At 45.5% G+C, this 12,570-nt stretch overlaps 1 protein-coding gene across 2 annotated transcripts in view; it reads right to left on the bottom strand.

Moving 5' to 3' along the window:
- Positions 1-213: 213 nt before the first annotated feature.
- LOC139557501 (PDZ domain-containing protein 4-like) overlaps positions 214-12,570 on the bottom strand; it is a 29,105-nt gene continuing 16,748 nt past the window's right edge. The window contains exons 2-8 of one of the 2 annotated variants that reach the window (XM_071372427.1): positions 9,195-9,248; positions 6,652-6,968; positions 6,231-6,321; positions 5,981-6,079; positions 5,835-5,897; positions 5,622-5,723; positions 214-3,534 (exon numbers count right to left, since the gene is read on the bottom strand). In XM_071372427.1, the coding sequence (XP_071228528.1) occupies positions 1,525-3,534; positions 5,622-5,723; positions 5,835-5,897; positions 5,981-6,079; positions 6,231-6,321; positions 6,652-6,968; positions 9,195-9,248 (2,736 nt within the window). In that variant the 3' untranslated portion in view covers positions 214-1,524. The remainder of the gene's footprint in view (positions 3,535-5,621; positions 5,724-5,834; positions 5,898-5,980; positions 6,080-6,230; positions 6,322-6,651; positions 6,969-9,194; positions 9,249-12,570) is intronic. The other variant, XM_071372428.1, reaches the window with a different exon arrangement.

Below are 12,570 nucleotides of genomic sequence, written 5' to 3'. Positions count from 1 at the left end.
CGTTCAATTATTTGACAGCATATTGAAAAATATTTCTACTGCTGAATGGATCAGTACACCCTTTGTGTTGCATGAACGTGAAGTTAAACCACAGGGGTAGTCGTGGGGGTCCTGGGCTCCTGACATCTCCCTTGAGATCATTTTGAGTGTGTTACTGTATTGCAGTGTGACAGAAACAACGCAAACAATTCAAAGGATAAAATCACTTAACAATTTATATAGAAAAGCTTTTATTGTAAAACGCTAATGGACTAGACATCACAGTATACTGAACAAACAGGGCCACAGTTTTCTAGTCTAAGAATTGAACAAGTGAAGAACATGTCACATTATCACGTCCACAATTTCACACTAAGAAGTCTATTTTAAGTTGTTCCTTTTTACATTTATAGTCAACATGCAAGTAACTAAATGTCAAAGAACCACTTACCACTCCTCATTGTTCTGTCATACTGTATGAGAAAGTAACTCCATACGATTGTACCAGTCATCAGAAGATTCCAGAACATTTCCTCACGTCTCCACCAGCAGATATGTAGTTGTCGTGTGCTGTGGGATTTGGCGTGCCTTTTTTGTCACTGCTTCTCAATTTATTCATATGAAAACCCATGCCTGTCAGATCTTTCCGCAATGTCCATTTCAGTCATTAGTCAATAAGGCCCAGGCTCTGTTCTTTGCCAGTGTGCTTTGTAAATGCCGTACACAAGCAAATTAGTTGGCATACAGGGCACTGTCAATATCTACAGGTTGGTTTATTTCACCAGAGCTTTCTTTTTACTTGTCTTACCTCCCTGCTTATCTTTATGCTTTTCTCTTAGGCAGAAATGACAGCTTGCAATATTGGTAATTATAAAGTGGGTGGTTCGAGTCCTGAATGCTGATTGGCTGAAAGCTGTGGTATATCAGACTATATACCATGGGTATGAGAAAAATACTATTTACTGCTCTAATTACGTTGGTAACCAGTTAATAATAATAAGGCACCTAGAGTGCTTGTGGTATATGCCCAATATACCACTAGGGGCTGTGTCCAGGCACGCCAGGATGCGTCTCGCATAGGAACAGCCCTTAGCCGTGGTATATTGGCCATATACCACACCTCAGGCCTTATTGCTTAATTATGTTATATTCTTCTACATTGCACCATTATTTTCCTCCTCTACTCACAAGCTGTGGTGCGATCTCACCCGTTCTCCCTCTCCTATGTGCAGTGACCATAGAGATAACAAACTCAATGGATATACCTGTTTAAGTGTGGATATTGCCATTGAAGGCTTCCGCCATAAAGGAGTCAACTGGGTGGTAATTCCTATGGGTTATAGCCTCAATGGAGCTGCCCAGGCTGTCACAGACCCTATAATGGCACAGATATAAAGATGATTCCTCTATGGCAGTGACATACAAGATTGAGGTGGATTTATTTTCCTCTAAATCAACCCCTCCACATACTACTTCTCCACTCTTCTCGTCCTCTCTCGGTCTTTCTTTCTCTGTCCTCTATACCCATCACCTTTCCCCTCTACATTAAACAGTGGTGACTGACAGCAGAGGGTTGTAGACCTTCTTCCCGTCAGGTGACCTGGTCCCGTGAGCAAGTAGTTCCTGGATGGTAATCCAGTTATCCAGGATCCTACGGCTCCGTTTCTTCTGGCTCCTCCTGTGGCTCAGCTCCAGGATGGTAGTGGGCTCCTGTCCCTGTGGAGCCCCGTGTTGTCCACTGCCATGCGACTCCCTCAGGAAGTCCAGCCGGCTCTGCATCATAAACTCCCTGCGTCTGCGCTGCTCCCTGGCCCTCAGCAACTGCTGCTTCCTTTCCTCTTTCGACCAATAGCGGCCCATCTTCATCTCGCTGACGGCGTCGTCGTCCGTGGTCATGCCACTGCGCTCTTCCCGGATCTTCATGGCCCGGGCCTTCAGGAGGCGGTCCCTAACGGGACGCTTGGCAACATAGCGGGAGCCGTCGCTTCGTACTTTGACCTTCCACTCCATACGTGGTGAGGCTGGCAGCGGGAGGGCAGGGAGGATGGGTAAGGAGGGCATGGACACAGGGCCCTGGTGGATGTCCTTGCATGTGCTACCCAGGCTCATGGGACTGTCGCTGCCCTCCCTAGGTCGCTCCAGGCCCTCGGAGGTACAGGGGGACCTCAGCTGCATGCAGCTCTGGTAGCGCTGGGGGATTCTGGGGCCAGAGTGACGGCGGGACAGATAAGGGCTGTTCTCAGCGCTATGTCCTCTTCCCCTCCCCTCTACTGTCCCGTTGGTTTTGGGGTGTCCCGCACCTCCTTCCGAACCCCTCCTGGCCGCCCCGTTGCGGGATAGGGATCTGAACTTGGCCCCTCCCGGGCTGGAGGTCTTGGCTTCCGCTCCCCTTCTGTGTGAGTTAGGGGAGTAGGGCTGGTTCAGGTTAGCCTGCCCCCTCTCCTCCCTCCTGCCCCCCCTCTCCCTGTGCCGGCTGGGAGTTCGACACTGCAAAGAGGCTGAGTCTCCCCCCTCCAGGCTGCTGCGGCCATGTGCAGAGAGGGAGGGGTACTGTTCGGTGACCAGAGGGGTGGTCCTGCAGCTCTCCCCTCCTGTGTTGTAGGCTCTGGTGCTGTCCTTGTCAGAGCGCTCCCTCTCAGGGAGCTCATTAATGTCTGACAGCTCATGGTGACAGGACTCCTCGCTAACCAGAAGAGCCACCCGCCCAGCCCCGGCCCCACCTCCGGCCCCGCTCTCCTCCTCCTCCTCCAGGGGCCATGCCTTCAGACAGCGCTCCCGGAGCTGCTGCATCTTCTGGGCCCTCAGGATGTTACGACACTTGAACTCCAGGTGGCGTAGCTCCTCTTCCAGGAGGGCCACCTCATGCTGCATCAGGTTCTCATTCCTGTTCACATCCAGAGGAATCCCCCCATCGCCCCCCTGCCCGTGACCCCCATGCTCCCCCAGCAGCAGAAGAGCGTTGCCGTTCTTCTCATAGTAGCACTTGATCTCCAGGAGCTCCCTGTACCTATCACACTCTTCCTCCGTCAGTCCAGGCATCATCCTCACTGGGTCAGCTGTGTAGACCCTCTCCCCTGCCAGGTCAACAGCCCCCCCCCCTCCTCCTCCACCACCCAGACAGTCCAGCCCCAGCAGAGAGTCTGTGCTGAAGTGGAACTCTGTGGAGTGACCATGGAGCAGGGGTGGGGTGTCCCTGTCCCCCTGGCCAGAGTGGAACCTGCGCATGCTGCCGGGGGTGTTGGTCGCGTTGGTGGTGGGGGCGCTGGTCTGGTCGTCTCCCAGCAGGTCATGTTCTGAGGACTCCTCGTTGCGGGTGCTCTCGTCCGTACGGCCCACCCCGCTGTCCAACTCCTGGCTGTTACTCAGCACCGTGTGGAGCAGGCTAGGAGAGTCACGGTGACCCCACCCACGGCTTCCCACCCTACCACCACCCATGACCTCTGGTTCTGCATCGAGCACGGAGGCCCCGTTCCTCAGCTGATGGGGGCTAGGCAGATGGACGGCATTGTCCAGAACCTCCAGCTCCAGCTCATCTGGGTCCAGCTGGTTGTCATTCTGAGTTGTAGAAGGTGTTTCACATATTGTGTTTGTTGTTTTGATGGCCGTTGTTGAGTTGAAGGTGTCATTGAAGTGGGAAAAGAAACATATGAGAATAAAGCAGGTTTATTTTATTATACTCTTTTGAACCTCATACAACATGTTAGACGTATGTCTTATTGTTCATCTCAGTCACTAGATGGCGCAGGAGCCAACTTAATGTGTGAGTTCATTACCATTTTAAAGACATTTTTGTACTTGAGGCTATTTTCCACTGACCTGTCTGGATGAATAGGTCAATTGGGCCTAAAGGTAAATATATGCACACCCACTCATCCAGCTATACACGTGCACACACACATTGCCAGTCTGTTCTGTTATGATTTTGTAGTGTGTTGTTACTACTAGTGAATAGAGCAGGTAGGAAAATTACAAATTCATCCCTTTATTCAGACCCTCTGAGATATTGATAATGTGTATGTAAATATTCTGGTTGAATTCCGCAAACAATTCACGCCTCAGAGTGGAGTTGACCACATTTCATTGATAAACATTTTTATTGTTTTAATTTTAATAAGTTTCAGACTTTTGGATTATTCTTATCTAACAACCCCTTTATGTATCTCCCCCTATCCCCAAGACCGGTGAAATAACCCTTAAAGGTCCAATACAGACATTTTTATCTGAATGTCAAGTCATTTCTGGGTAACAATTAAATACCATACTGTGTTTGTTTGTTGATTGTTTTCAATTAAAATTGTCATAAATAAATAAATAATAGCTTCTTGGCAAAAAGCTATTTCTCAAGCAAGAATTTTGCTAGGACTGTATGGGAGTGGCCTGAGTGAGGGTCCTAATTGGAGGAGCCTAATGTGAGGGCTATGTAACCTGAAAACTAGCTGTTATTGGCAGAGAGGAGGGGAAAGTCTCTTTGTTATTGATCTATTAACTTATACCGCCTGGTGATGTCTCCAGGCGGTCCAAAAACCCACCCATGCAAACGAGCTGAAATTTCAGCCGGCCTCTTCAAACTGCTCTTACACTAAAATGAGAATCATTTGCACAATTTCACAGTATTATTCCAACCTCTGTGTGGAAATATATATAAAACACCCCCAAAGAATTCATGATTTTGACTGCACTGCCCCTTTAATCTCTGCTCATATATTTCTCTCTGATGATTCACCCTCTCCTCAACTCCCTCTGAGAGGATTCATATTGATAAAGCATTGTCTATCTCCGTTTTAGCCTCCCCTGCATCTCATTTCTCTCTGCAGATTGGAGGGCGCCACATGAGTAAAGGAAGATGAGGGTACGTGCAGTGCGTGACTGACTGGGTAGCAACCTACATTTTAATGGCCCTCGCTTAAATCTGCCCTCTAGCTGAATGTGGACTGCATTCCGATTTCAACACTGACTGTGTCACAGAGCACATGTACAGACGTGTGTGTTTGTGTCTATGGCTTATGTACCACTCTCAGTATAAAAAGGGTAAATTATTCTGCCCCATCTGGAGGTGTGTGTTCAGTGATTACCCATTTGCTGTGTGTATGTGTGTATATTATGGGATGTCCTGGGACTGTGTCCTCAGATCTGTTGAGCTGTGACCTTGAGGGAAACAAAGCAATGCCACATTGGCACGTACTGAAAACAAGCAGGCTCTCCTCGTTCTCCCACCAACGCTCGCTGTCCATCCCTCCCACCCCCGCTCCATTTCCCTCTATCTGTACTCATCTGTCTCCCTCTTCACTCCTCTCACCTTTCCTGTCTCTTGGGTAAACAGGGTAGGGGGAGATGCAGAACGCCAGTCTTATTTCCTTTACATGAATGTCCCCTTGTTATAGAGGTACCAATCTGATCTGCCTTTGATTGGTGATCTATGTTGAATTGTACTTGACGGAAAATTGTAAATGGGGATCTTGTGAAAATAAAGAACTTAAATTCAAGTCAAATATCCAAGTGAAAATTACAAACTTCAGAAATCTTTTTATACCTTTTTAAATGTCCTGCTTTGCGGGAATATTATCATGTAACAGGGTGATCAAATTAAGATCCTACATCTGTATGTGAGATGCTGGGTGTTTTGTTCTGGGAGAGGTTCTCACCTCTATTTCGGGCCGGGCCAGGAGCAGGGAGATGTTGGTACTGTCCTCCCTGGTAAGAATGGCCACCGCCTCCTCTCTGTTCTGGATGTCCACCCCGTTTATCTGATTCAGAATCACATCATAAATGTACTCTGACCCTTTTTTCTACATAGACTTGCTATAATATAGAACTTTGTCTGAAATGTTATCTTAACAATCCTAATGTTCTCTTACCTGTAATATTCTATCCCCCTCTCGGATGCGGCCATCCATAGCAGCTATACTATTGGGGTTGACCTGGAGTGAGAGAGGATTAAGTTAGCTGGCAAACAGGCGATCAGAGCGAGGATAACCCTCATCCTCACTCCCATCCTCCTCACCTCGCCCACATAGATCCCCAGATCCTCCTCATCGTCTGTCCGGTAGCACACCGTTAACCCCAGCTTGTCCTGCTGACGAGACTTATACAGCTCCACCTCCTATTGAAATGTGTGGCAGGAAAAACACACGTTTTGAGTGACAAGTTAAACACCTGAACACTGGTAATGGAGATAGAGAGGGCATGAAGAATGGGATTTCTTTTGGATTAGATGGTAGACAATTTGATTTGACAAGACAATTGAGACTTACCTCGTATTCTAACTCATCCTGTCGGAGATCCCCCTCCTGCTGAGTGATGTCAAAGTAGTTGTTGGGGTCATAATATTCAGGCTCTAGGAGACTGAGAATAAAACATATGAGAAAATATGTAAAGTGTCCCAATTTTGTTTGTTTGTCAGACATACAGAATGCAGCGCTTTCAAACATCTTGGATAAATTGAATCTCAAACTCTTCCACCCCCCCTCTCTCTGGCTCTCAATTCAATTTAAGGGCTTCATTGGCATCGGAAACATGATAACATTGCCAAAGCAAGTGAAGTAGATAATAAACAAATGTGAAATATACAGTAAATCTATGTCTGTCCCTTTCTCTCACACACTCTCTCTCGCTATCGTTCTCTATCCTTCTCTTTCTCTCTCACACACACATTCTCTTTCTCTTTCCACTCACAGCTCATTGAGCAGGTAGGGTTCCAGGATGGGTGGCAGCGGTGGAGAGGGGGAAGGGTGAGGGGGCGGGGCTCCACATGGGTTGTGGGCGGTCCTTCCCAGGGTCAAGATGTGCTGGAAACTGATGTCAGTCTGAGTGCCGCTGTCCACACAGTCAATCAGCCCCCCTGTCACTGCTACTGTTCCGTCTAGCCCCGCTAGTCGCCCTGCATGTCCCACCCGCCGCCGGGTCCCCCTCCTCAACACGTGAGACAGCAGCGGGTCTTTCACATCCAGGGTGGGGTCCCCAGAGAGACGAGACAGCTCTTTACCATTCACCTAGAGGAGGGGGGGTTCAGAGGTTAGCCAGCAGGAGGTGGGGGAAGAAGGAGACGAGTGAGATCAGAGGTTAGAGAGGAGGAGAAGAAAGGAAGAGTAGGGGAGTGGTGGAGAATGATTAAACACAAAGGAGTACAAGGACATGGAACATACAGAGGAAGATGTGAGAGAGAGCAACAGAAAGGAAAACAAGCCATTTATAGAGCGAGAAAGGGCAATGGGTGGGTGGTAGAGATTGGACTGGTGTGTGATTACAATACAGGTGTATATAAAGATTAAACAGGATAATAGATAGTAGATTTATTGAGCCACATTAGCAGAGCTCTCACTAGACAGAACAGGTTAGTTCACTGTGTTAGAATTAACCACAACACACAGACTGGGGAGGAGAATAGATGAACACAACACATACAGACAGACCTAAAACACAAAGCTAGGGGTTAGTCAGTCAACGCAGCCAATTAAGTGAACAGACAATAGCACAATACACCTGAACAAATAGAGAAATGTGTAGGTCCATTTGGAAAGTATTCAGACCCCTTGACTTTTTGCACATTTTGTTAAATCACAGCCTTATTCTAAAATGGATTAAATAGTTTTTTCTCTCCATCATCAATCTACACACAGTACCCCATAATGACAAAGCAAAAACAGGTTTTTAGACATTTTTGCAAATGTATAAAATTAAACTGACATTGCATTTACATAAGTATTCAGATCCTTTACTCAGTACTTTGTTGAAGCACCTTTGACAGTGATTACAGCCTCGAGTCTTCTTGGGTATGATGTTACAAGCTTGGCACACCTGTATTTGGGGAGTTTCTCCCATTCTTCTCTGCAGATCCTCTCAAACTTTGTCATGTTGGATGGGGAGCGTCGCTGCACAGCTATTTTCAGGTCTCTCCAGAGATGTTAGATTGGGTTCAAGTCCGGGCTCTGGCTGGGCCATTCAAGGACATTCAGAGACTTGTCCAGAAGCCACACCTGCGTTGTCATGGCTGTGTGCTTAGGGTCGTTGTCCTGTTGGAAAGTGAACCTTCGCCCCAGTCTGAGGTCCTGAGCGCTCTGGAGCAGGTTTTCATCAAGGATTTCCCTGTACTTTGCTCTGTTCATCTTTCCCTCAATCCTGACTTGTCTCTCAGTCCCTGCCGCTGAAAAACATCCACACAGCATGATGCTGCCACCACCATGCTTCACCGTAGGGATGGTGCCAGGTTTCCTCCAGACGTGAGGCTTGGCATTCAGGCCAAAGAGTTCAATCTTGGTTTCATCAGACCAGAGAATCTTGTTTCTCATGGTCTGAGAGTCTTTAGGTGACTTTTTGGCAAACTCTAAGCGGGCTGTTATGTGCCTTTTACTGAGGAGTGGCTTCCATCTGGCCACTCTACCATAAAGGCCTGATTGATGGAGTGATGCAGAGATGCTTGTCCTTCTGGAATGTTCTCCCATCTCCACAGAGGAGCTCAGGAGCTCTGTCAGAGTGACCATCAGGTTCTTGGTCACCTCCCTGACCAAGGCCCTTCTACTCCGATTGCTCAGTTTGGCCGGACGGCCAGCTCTAGGAAGAGTCTTGGTGGTTCCAAACTTCTTCCATTTAAGAATGATGGAGGCCACGGTTCTTGGGGCCCTTCAATGCTGCAGACATTTGTTTGGTTCCCTTCCCCAGATATTTTCCTCGACACAATCCTGTCTCTGAGCTCTACAGACAATTCCATCGACCTAATGGCTTGGTTTTTGCTCTGACATGCACTGTCAACTGTGGGACCTTATATAGACAGGTGTGTGCCTTTCCAAATCATGTCCAATCAATTAAATTTACCACAGATGGACTGCAATCAAGTTGTAGAAACATCTCATAGATGATCAATGGAAACAGGATGCACCTGAGCTCAATTTCATGTCTCACAGCAAAGGGTCTGAATACTTATGTAAATAAGGTATCTGTTTTTTTTTTGTAATACATCTGAAACAAGTTCTAAACACCTGTTTTTGCTTTGTCATTATGTGTAGATTGATTAGGAAATAAGGCTGTAACGTAACAAAATGTGTAAAAATGTAAGGGATCTGAATACTTTCCAAATGTACTCTATATTAGTAATACACCCTCCCCCACACACCCACACGTAGGGTTACAAAGGCACATCACAGTTTTTGGTACATTTAGCTCAACTAAAAAGGTTTTGAAATCACATACAGCGGGGGAGAAGAAAAACTTTATACTGGGACCTTCAATCGGCCTTCTCCATCTAAAGAACACAGCATGTTACTTATTTGACCCTTCTGTGGAGAGAGGGAGAGGAATGGAATCATTAGAGAAAATGAAAGTGAATAGGGTTGGTTCAGTGGGAAAAATGAAAGTGTTATGTTGTAAGGAAATGGGTTAATATTGGTTGAGATCATAGATTGCCTGTTGGCAGGCTAATCCCTGTATTAGTCCTAACTCCCTCTGCATGTGTCTAACCATGCTGTAAATGATCCTCTCTCTTTGAAACAACACAACGCAGTTACATCCTTTACAAAAAAAGATTGCAGTCAGAGTGCATTATAAACTGCAGTTCAAAATACCACAGTCGACTGCAGTTACTGCAGTTTCAAAACTGCAATAATCAACATGTGTACCAACCCAGCCTAATATATAAACCCTCTCTAGTTCCCTATATCTGCATGTCTGTGAAGTCAGTTCTCTCTCTCTCTCTCTCTCTCTCTCTCTCTCTCTCTCTCTCTCTCTCTCTCTCTCTGTCTCTCTCTCTCTCTCTCTCTCTCTCTCTCTCTCTCTCTCTCTCTCTCTCTCTCTCTCTCTCTCTCTCTCTCTCTCTCTCTCTCTCTCTCTCTCTCTGTGTCTTTGTGTCTCTCTGTCTCTCTGTCTCTCTGTGACTGCTTTATTGGCATGAAATACAATTTGTAGATATTGCCAAAGCAGTATAGTGGTACAGAATTTCAGTAAATACAGTACAATGCAATGAGGATAATGAAATACAGTTAATTTCAGTAGTAATAATAATAGGTATACAGGTACAACACTACTGCTGTTATATTGTGTCATTCTAAACAGAAAATGTCAAATAAATAAACAACCAAATTAACACGGATGATGGTTACACTATGCATTCTAAGTTATATACAATTGAAAAACTACAGATAATTCATGTTCATGGGATGTTCCTCAGGCTATGGCAATCATATACTGTACATATCTGGCAGTAATATTTGCGGTTTCTTCCTCACCCTGAATAATTCCCAGTTTTATGTCATTAGTAAATGCACAGAAGTTGGAAATTGATAGAGATGTTTTCTTGAAAAAATATCCTCTTATTTGGGAGTGTTTCTCGCAGTGGAGGAAAAAGTTAATTTCTGTAACAATCTGATTGATTTCCCTGTGTGGTTGAATAATACAGTTGTTTAGTGTTTTTAACAGCTGACATAGGGGACTCTTTTCAGGGTTCAGCTCTTGGGTTTCCAGTGCTTTGAATTGTATGGATGTTTTGGGGCTATATTTACATTTAAATGGAATCTTCAGCGTTCCACTCTGCATGCATTATTTGGTTCTTTCTTTTGGCTATTTAAGATAATTCTGCAGAATTCTGTATGTAGGTTTTATATTTGTTTTTTCTCCCAATTGTTATAATCGTAAAAACAGGTTGGACCCATAATCTCACTTCCATACAGTGCAATTGGTCAAATTACACTTGAATATTTTGCCCCAGATCTGGATATTAATGTTTATTTTTGAGAATTTTCTTTTTATGAAGTAAAATGATTTGCAGGCCTTTTTCTTTTAGTACATTCACTGCCAAACCAATCCACCAGAGGTACATACTTTTTGTCCCAGGTAGTTATACCATTGGGCATGTTCAACCATGGTATTTCCTAATTTGAAGGAGTGTCTGCTGCAGATAGAGGGGGGTTTAATATTAGGGATTAGTGGGTGTAGATCTGCTTGAGGAATCTGATTGAAACAGCAGGGATGTTGCTCCGGGGGTGACTAAACTGGCTCCGAGGAGAAGCAGTGATCATGGTCAACTGATGCAACTGACCCCACAACATTGAATCTGTTCAGAGGTGAAACATCTTACAACAGTCTATGCCCCCCTCTTTTATAAAATGGTAATGCACTTTTGGGCGATCATAGAATCCATTGGTTGATGTCATGAGCACACAGCTGTGCGAGTGTGCATAGACTATGTGCTTATGCACGTGCGTTTGTGTGTGTTTTAATGGAGCGCTATAGACAGTATTGAGGTGGTCTAAGTGACAGACAGACACCCAGACATACATTGTGTTAGTGCGCTCATGGTCATGCACTAACCTTGGCTGTCTGGGGAGTTCTCTCTCTCTCTCTCTCTCTCTCTCTCTCTCTCTCTCTCTCTCTCTCTCTCTCTCTCTCTCTCTCTCTCTCTCTCTGCCTCCCCTGCACTCTACCTTGCTCTATTCTCTCCATCTCCAGGCTCTCTTTCACTATCTCTCTTCTGAATGCTGTCACAACACTTCTCGTTCTCAATCCCCTCCCTAGACGAGACAAAACATGCTCCTCTCTTTGAGCCGCTTCTTTCCCCTGCCTGTTTGTCCTTCCCATACTAATGGCCTGCCATAAATCTCTGTCTGTCTCTCTCTCTCTCTTTAAATTTGTTATTTCAATTGAAGACAAATAAGAAACTACATTTTTTGCATGGCTTCTTAGGCAATGCCAAATGGAGTTAACAGTGTGAAGCGTACCTGTATTTTTCATTTGTCAAGTCTAATGAAGTTGTCCACGACAAAAGCTTGTCATGCCACTGAATCAAGCATTGTTCTTGTATTTTCTCCTCTTTCTTCCCCTCTCTCTTTGGCTGGTTCCTATTCCCTTAGTTTGTCTACACAGGATACACCATCATCAGGACCAATGAGGGATTGGGTATACAGAAGAATAGCCGTATGGTCATGACTGACAAGTCTGAGAACACTCAGACAAAAATGTGTAGGGGGGTGCATCTGCATTAATTATCAATGAGAGGCAGTGAGATGGCTTTGAGGTTGGCTTCGTACAGGTTAATGGTTGTTGTGCATTAGATTGGAAGGATAATTCCTCTTGACATGTTGTGATGCATTATACATCCACTGGTCCATTATGTCAGCTAAGTTCATTACCTATAACCTCTGACTTTACACTTAGCATCTTTTTTTCTATCTAGAACCTAAAATGCTTCTTCGGCTGTCCCCATAGGAGAACCCTTTGAAGAACCCTTTTTGGTTCCAGGTAGAACACTTTTGGTTCCAGGTAGAACCCTTTTGGGTTCCAAGTAGAATCTTTTCCACAGAGTGTTCTACATGGAACCTTAAAGGGTTCTATCAGAAACCAAAAAGGGTTCTTCAAAGGGTTCTCCTATGGGGACAGACAAAGAACCCTTTTTTCTTAGAGTGTAGCAGAAGTCAAATTGCGGGTGACAGAGAGAAGGATATTTATTGTTAATTCCTTCACTAAAGGTGTATGTAATAACAGGCAAATAGATACTGAGTTCCATTCCATTATATATTCCTATCATAAGGTACAATATTCGGAGTAGCACAGTAGGGGGGAGGATGGGGGAGGCGGTGGAACGAGGGGGGGGGGGGGGAAGAGAGAGGG

Source organism: Salvelinus alpinus, chromosome 28 (genome assembly GCF_045679555.1).
Source record: "Salvelinus alpinus chromosome 28, SLU_Salpinus.1, whole genome shotgun sequence".
Taxonomy (NCBI): Eukaryota; Metazoa; Chordata; class Actinopteri; order Salmoniformes; family Salmonidae; genus Salvelinus; species Salvelinus alpinus.
Note: the sequence above shows the minus strand (reverse complement) of the source record. Positions and strands in the feature narration are given on the sequence as shown.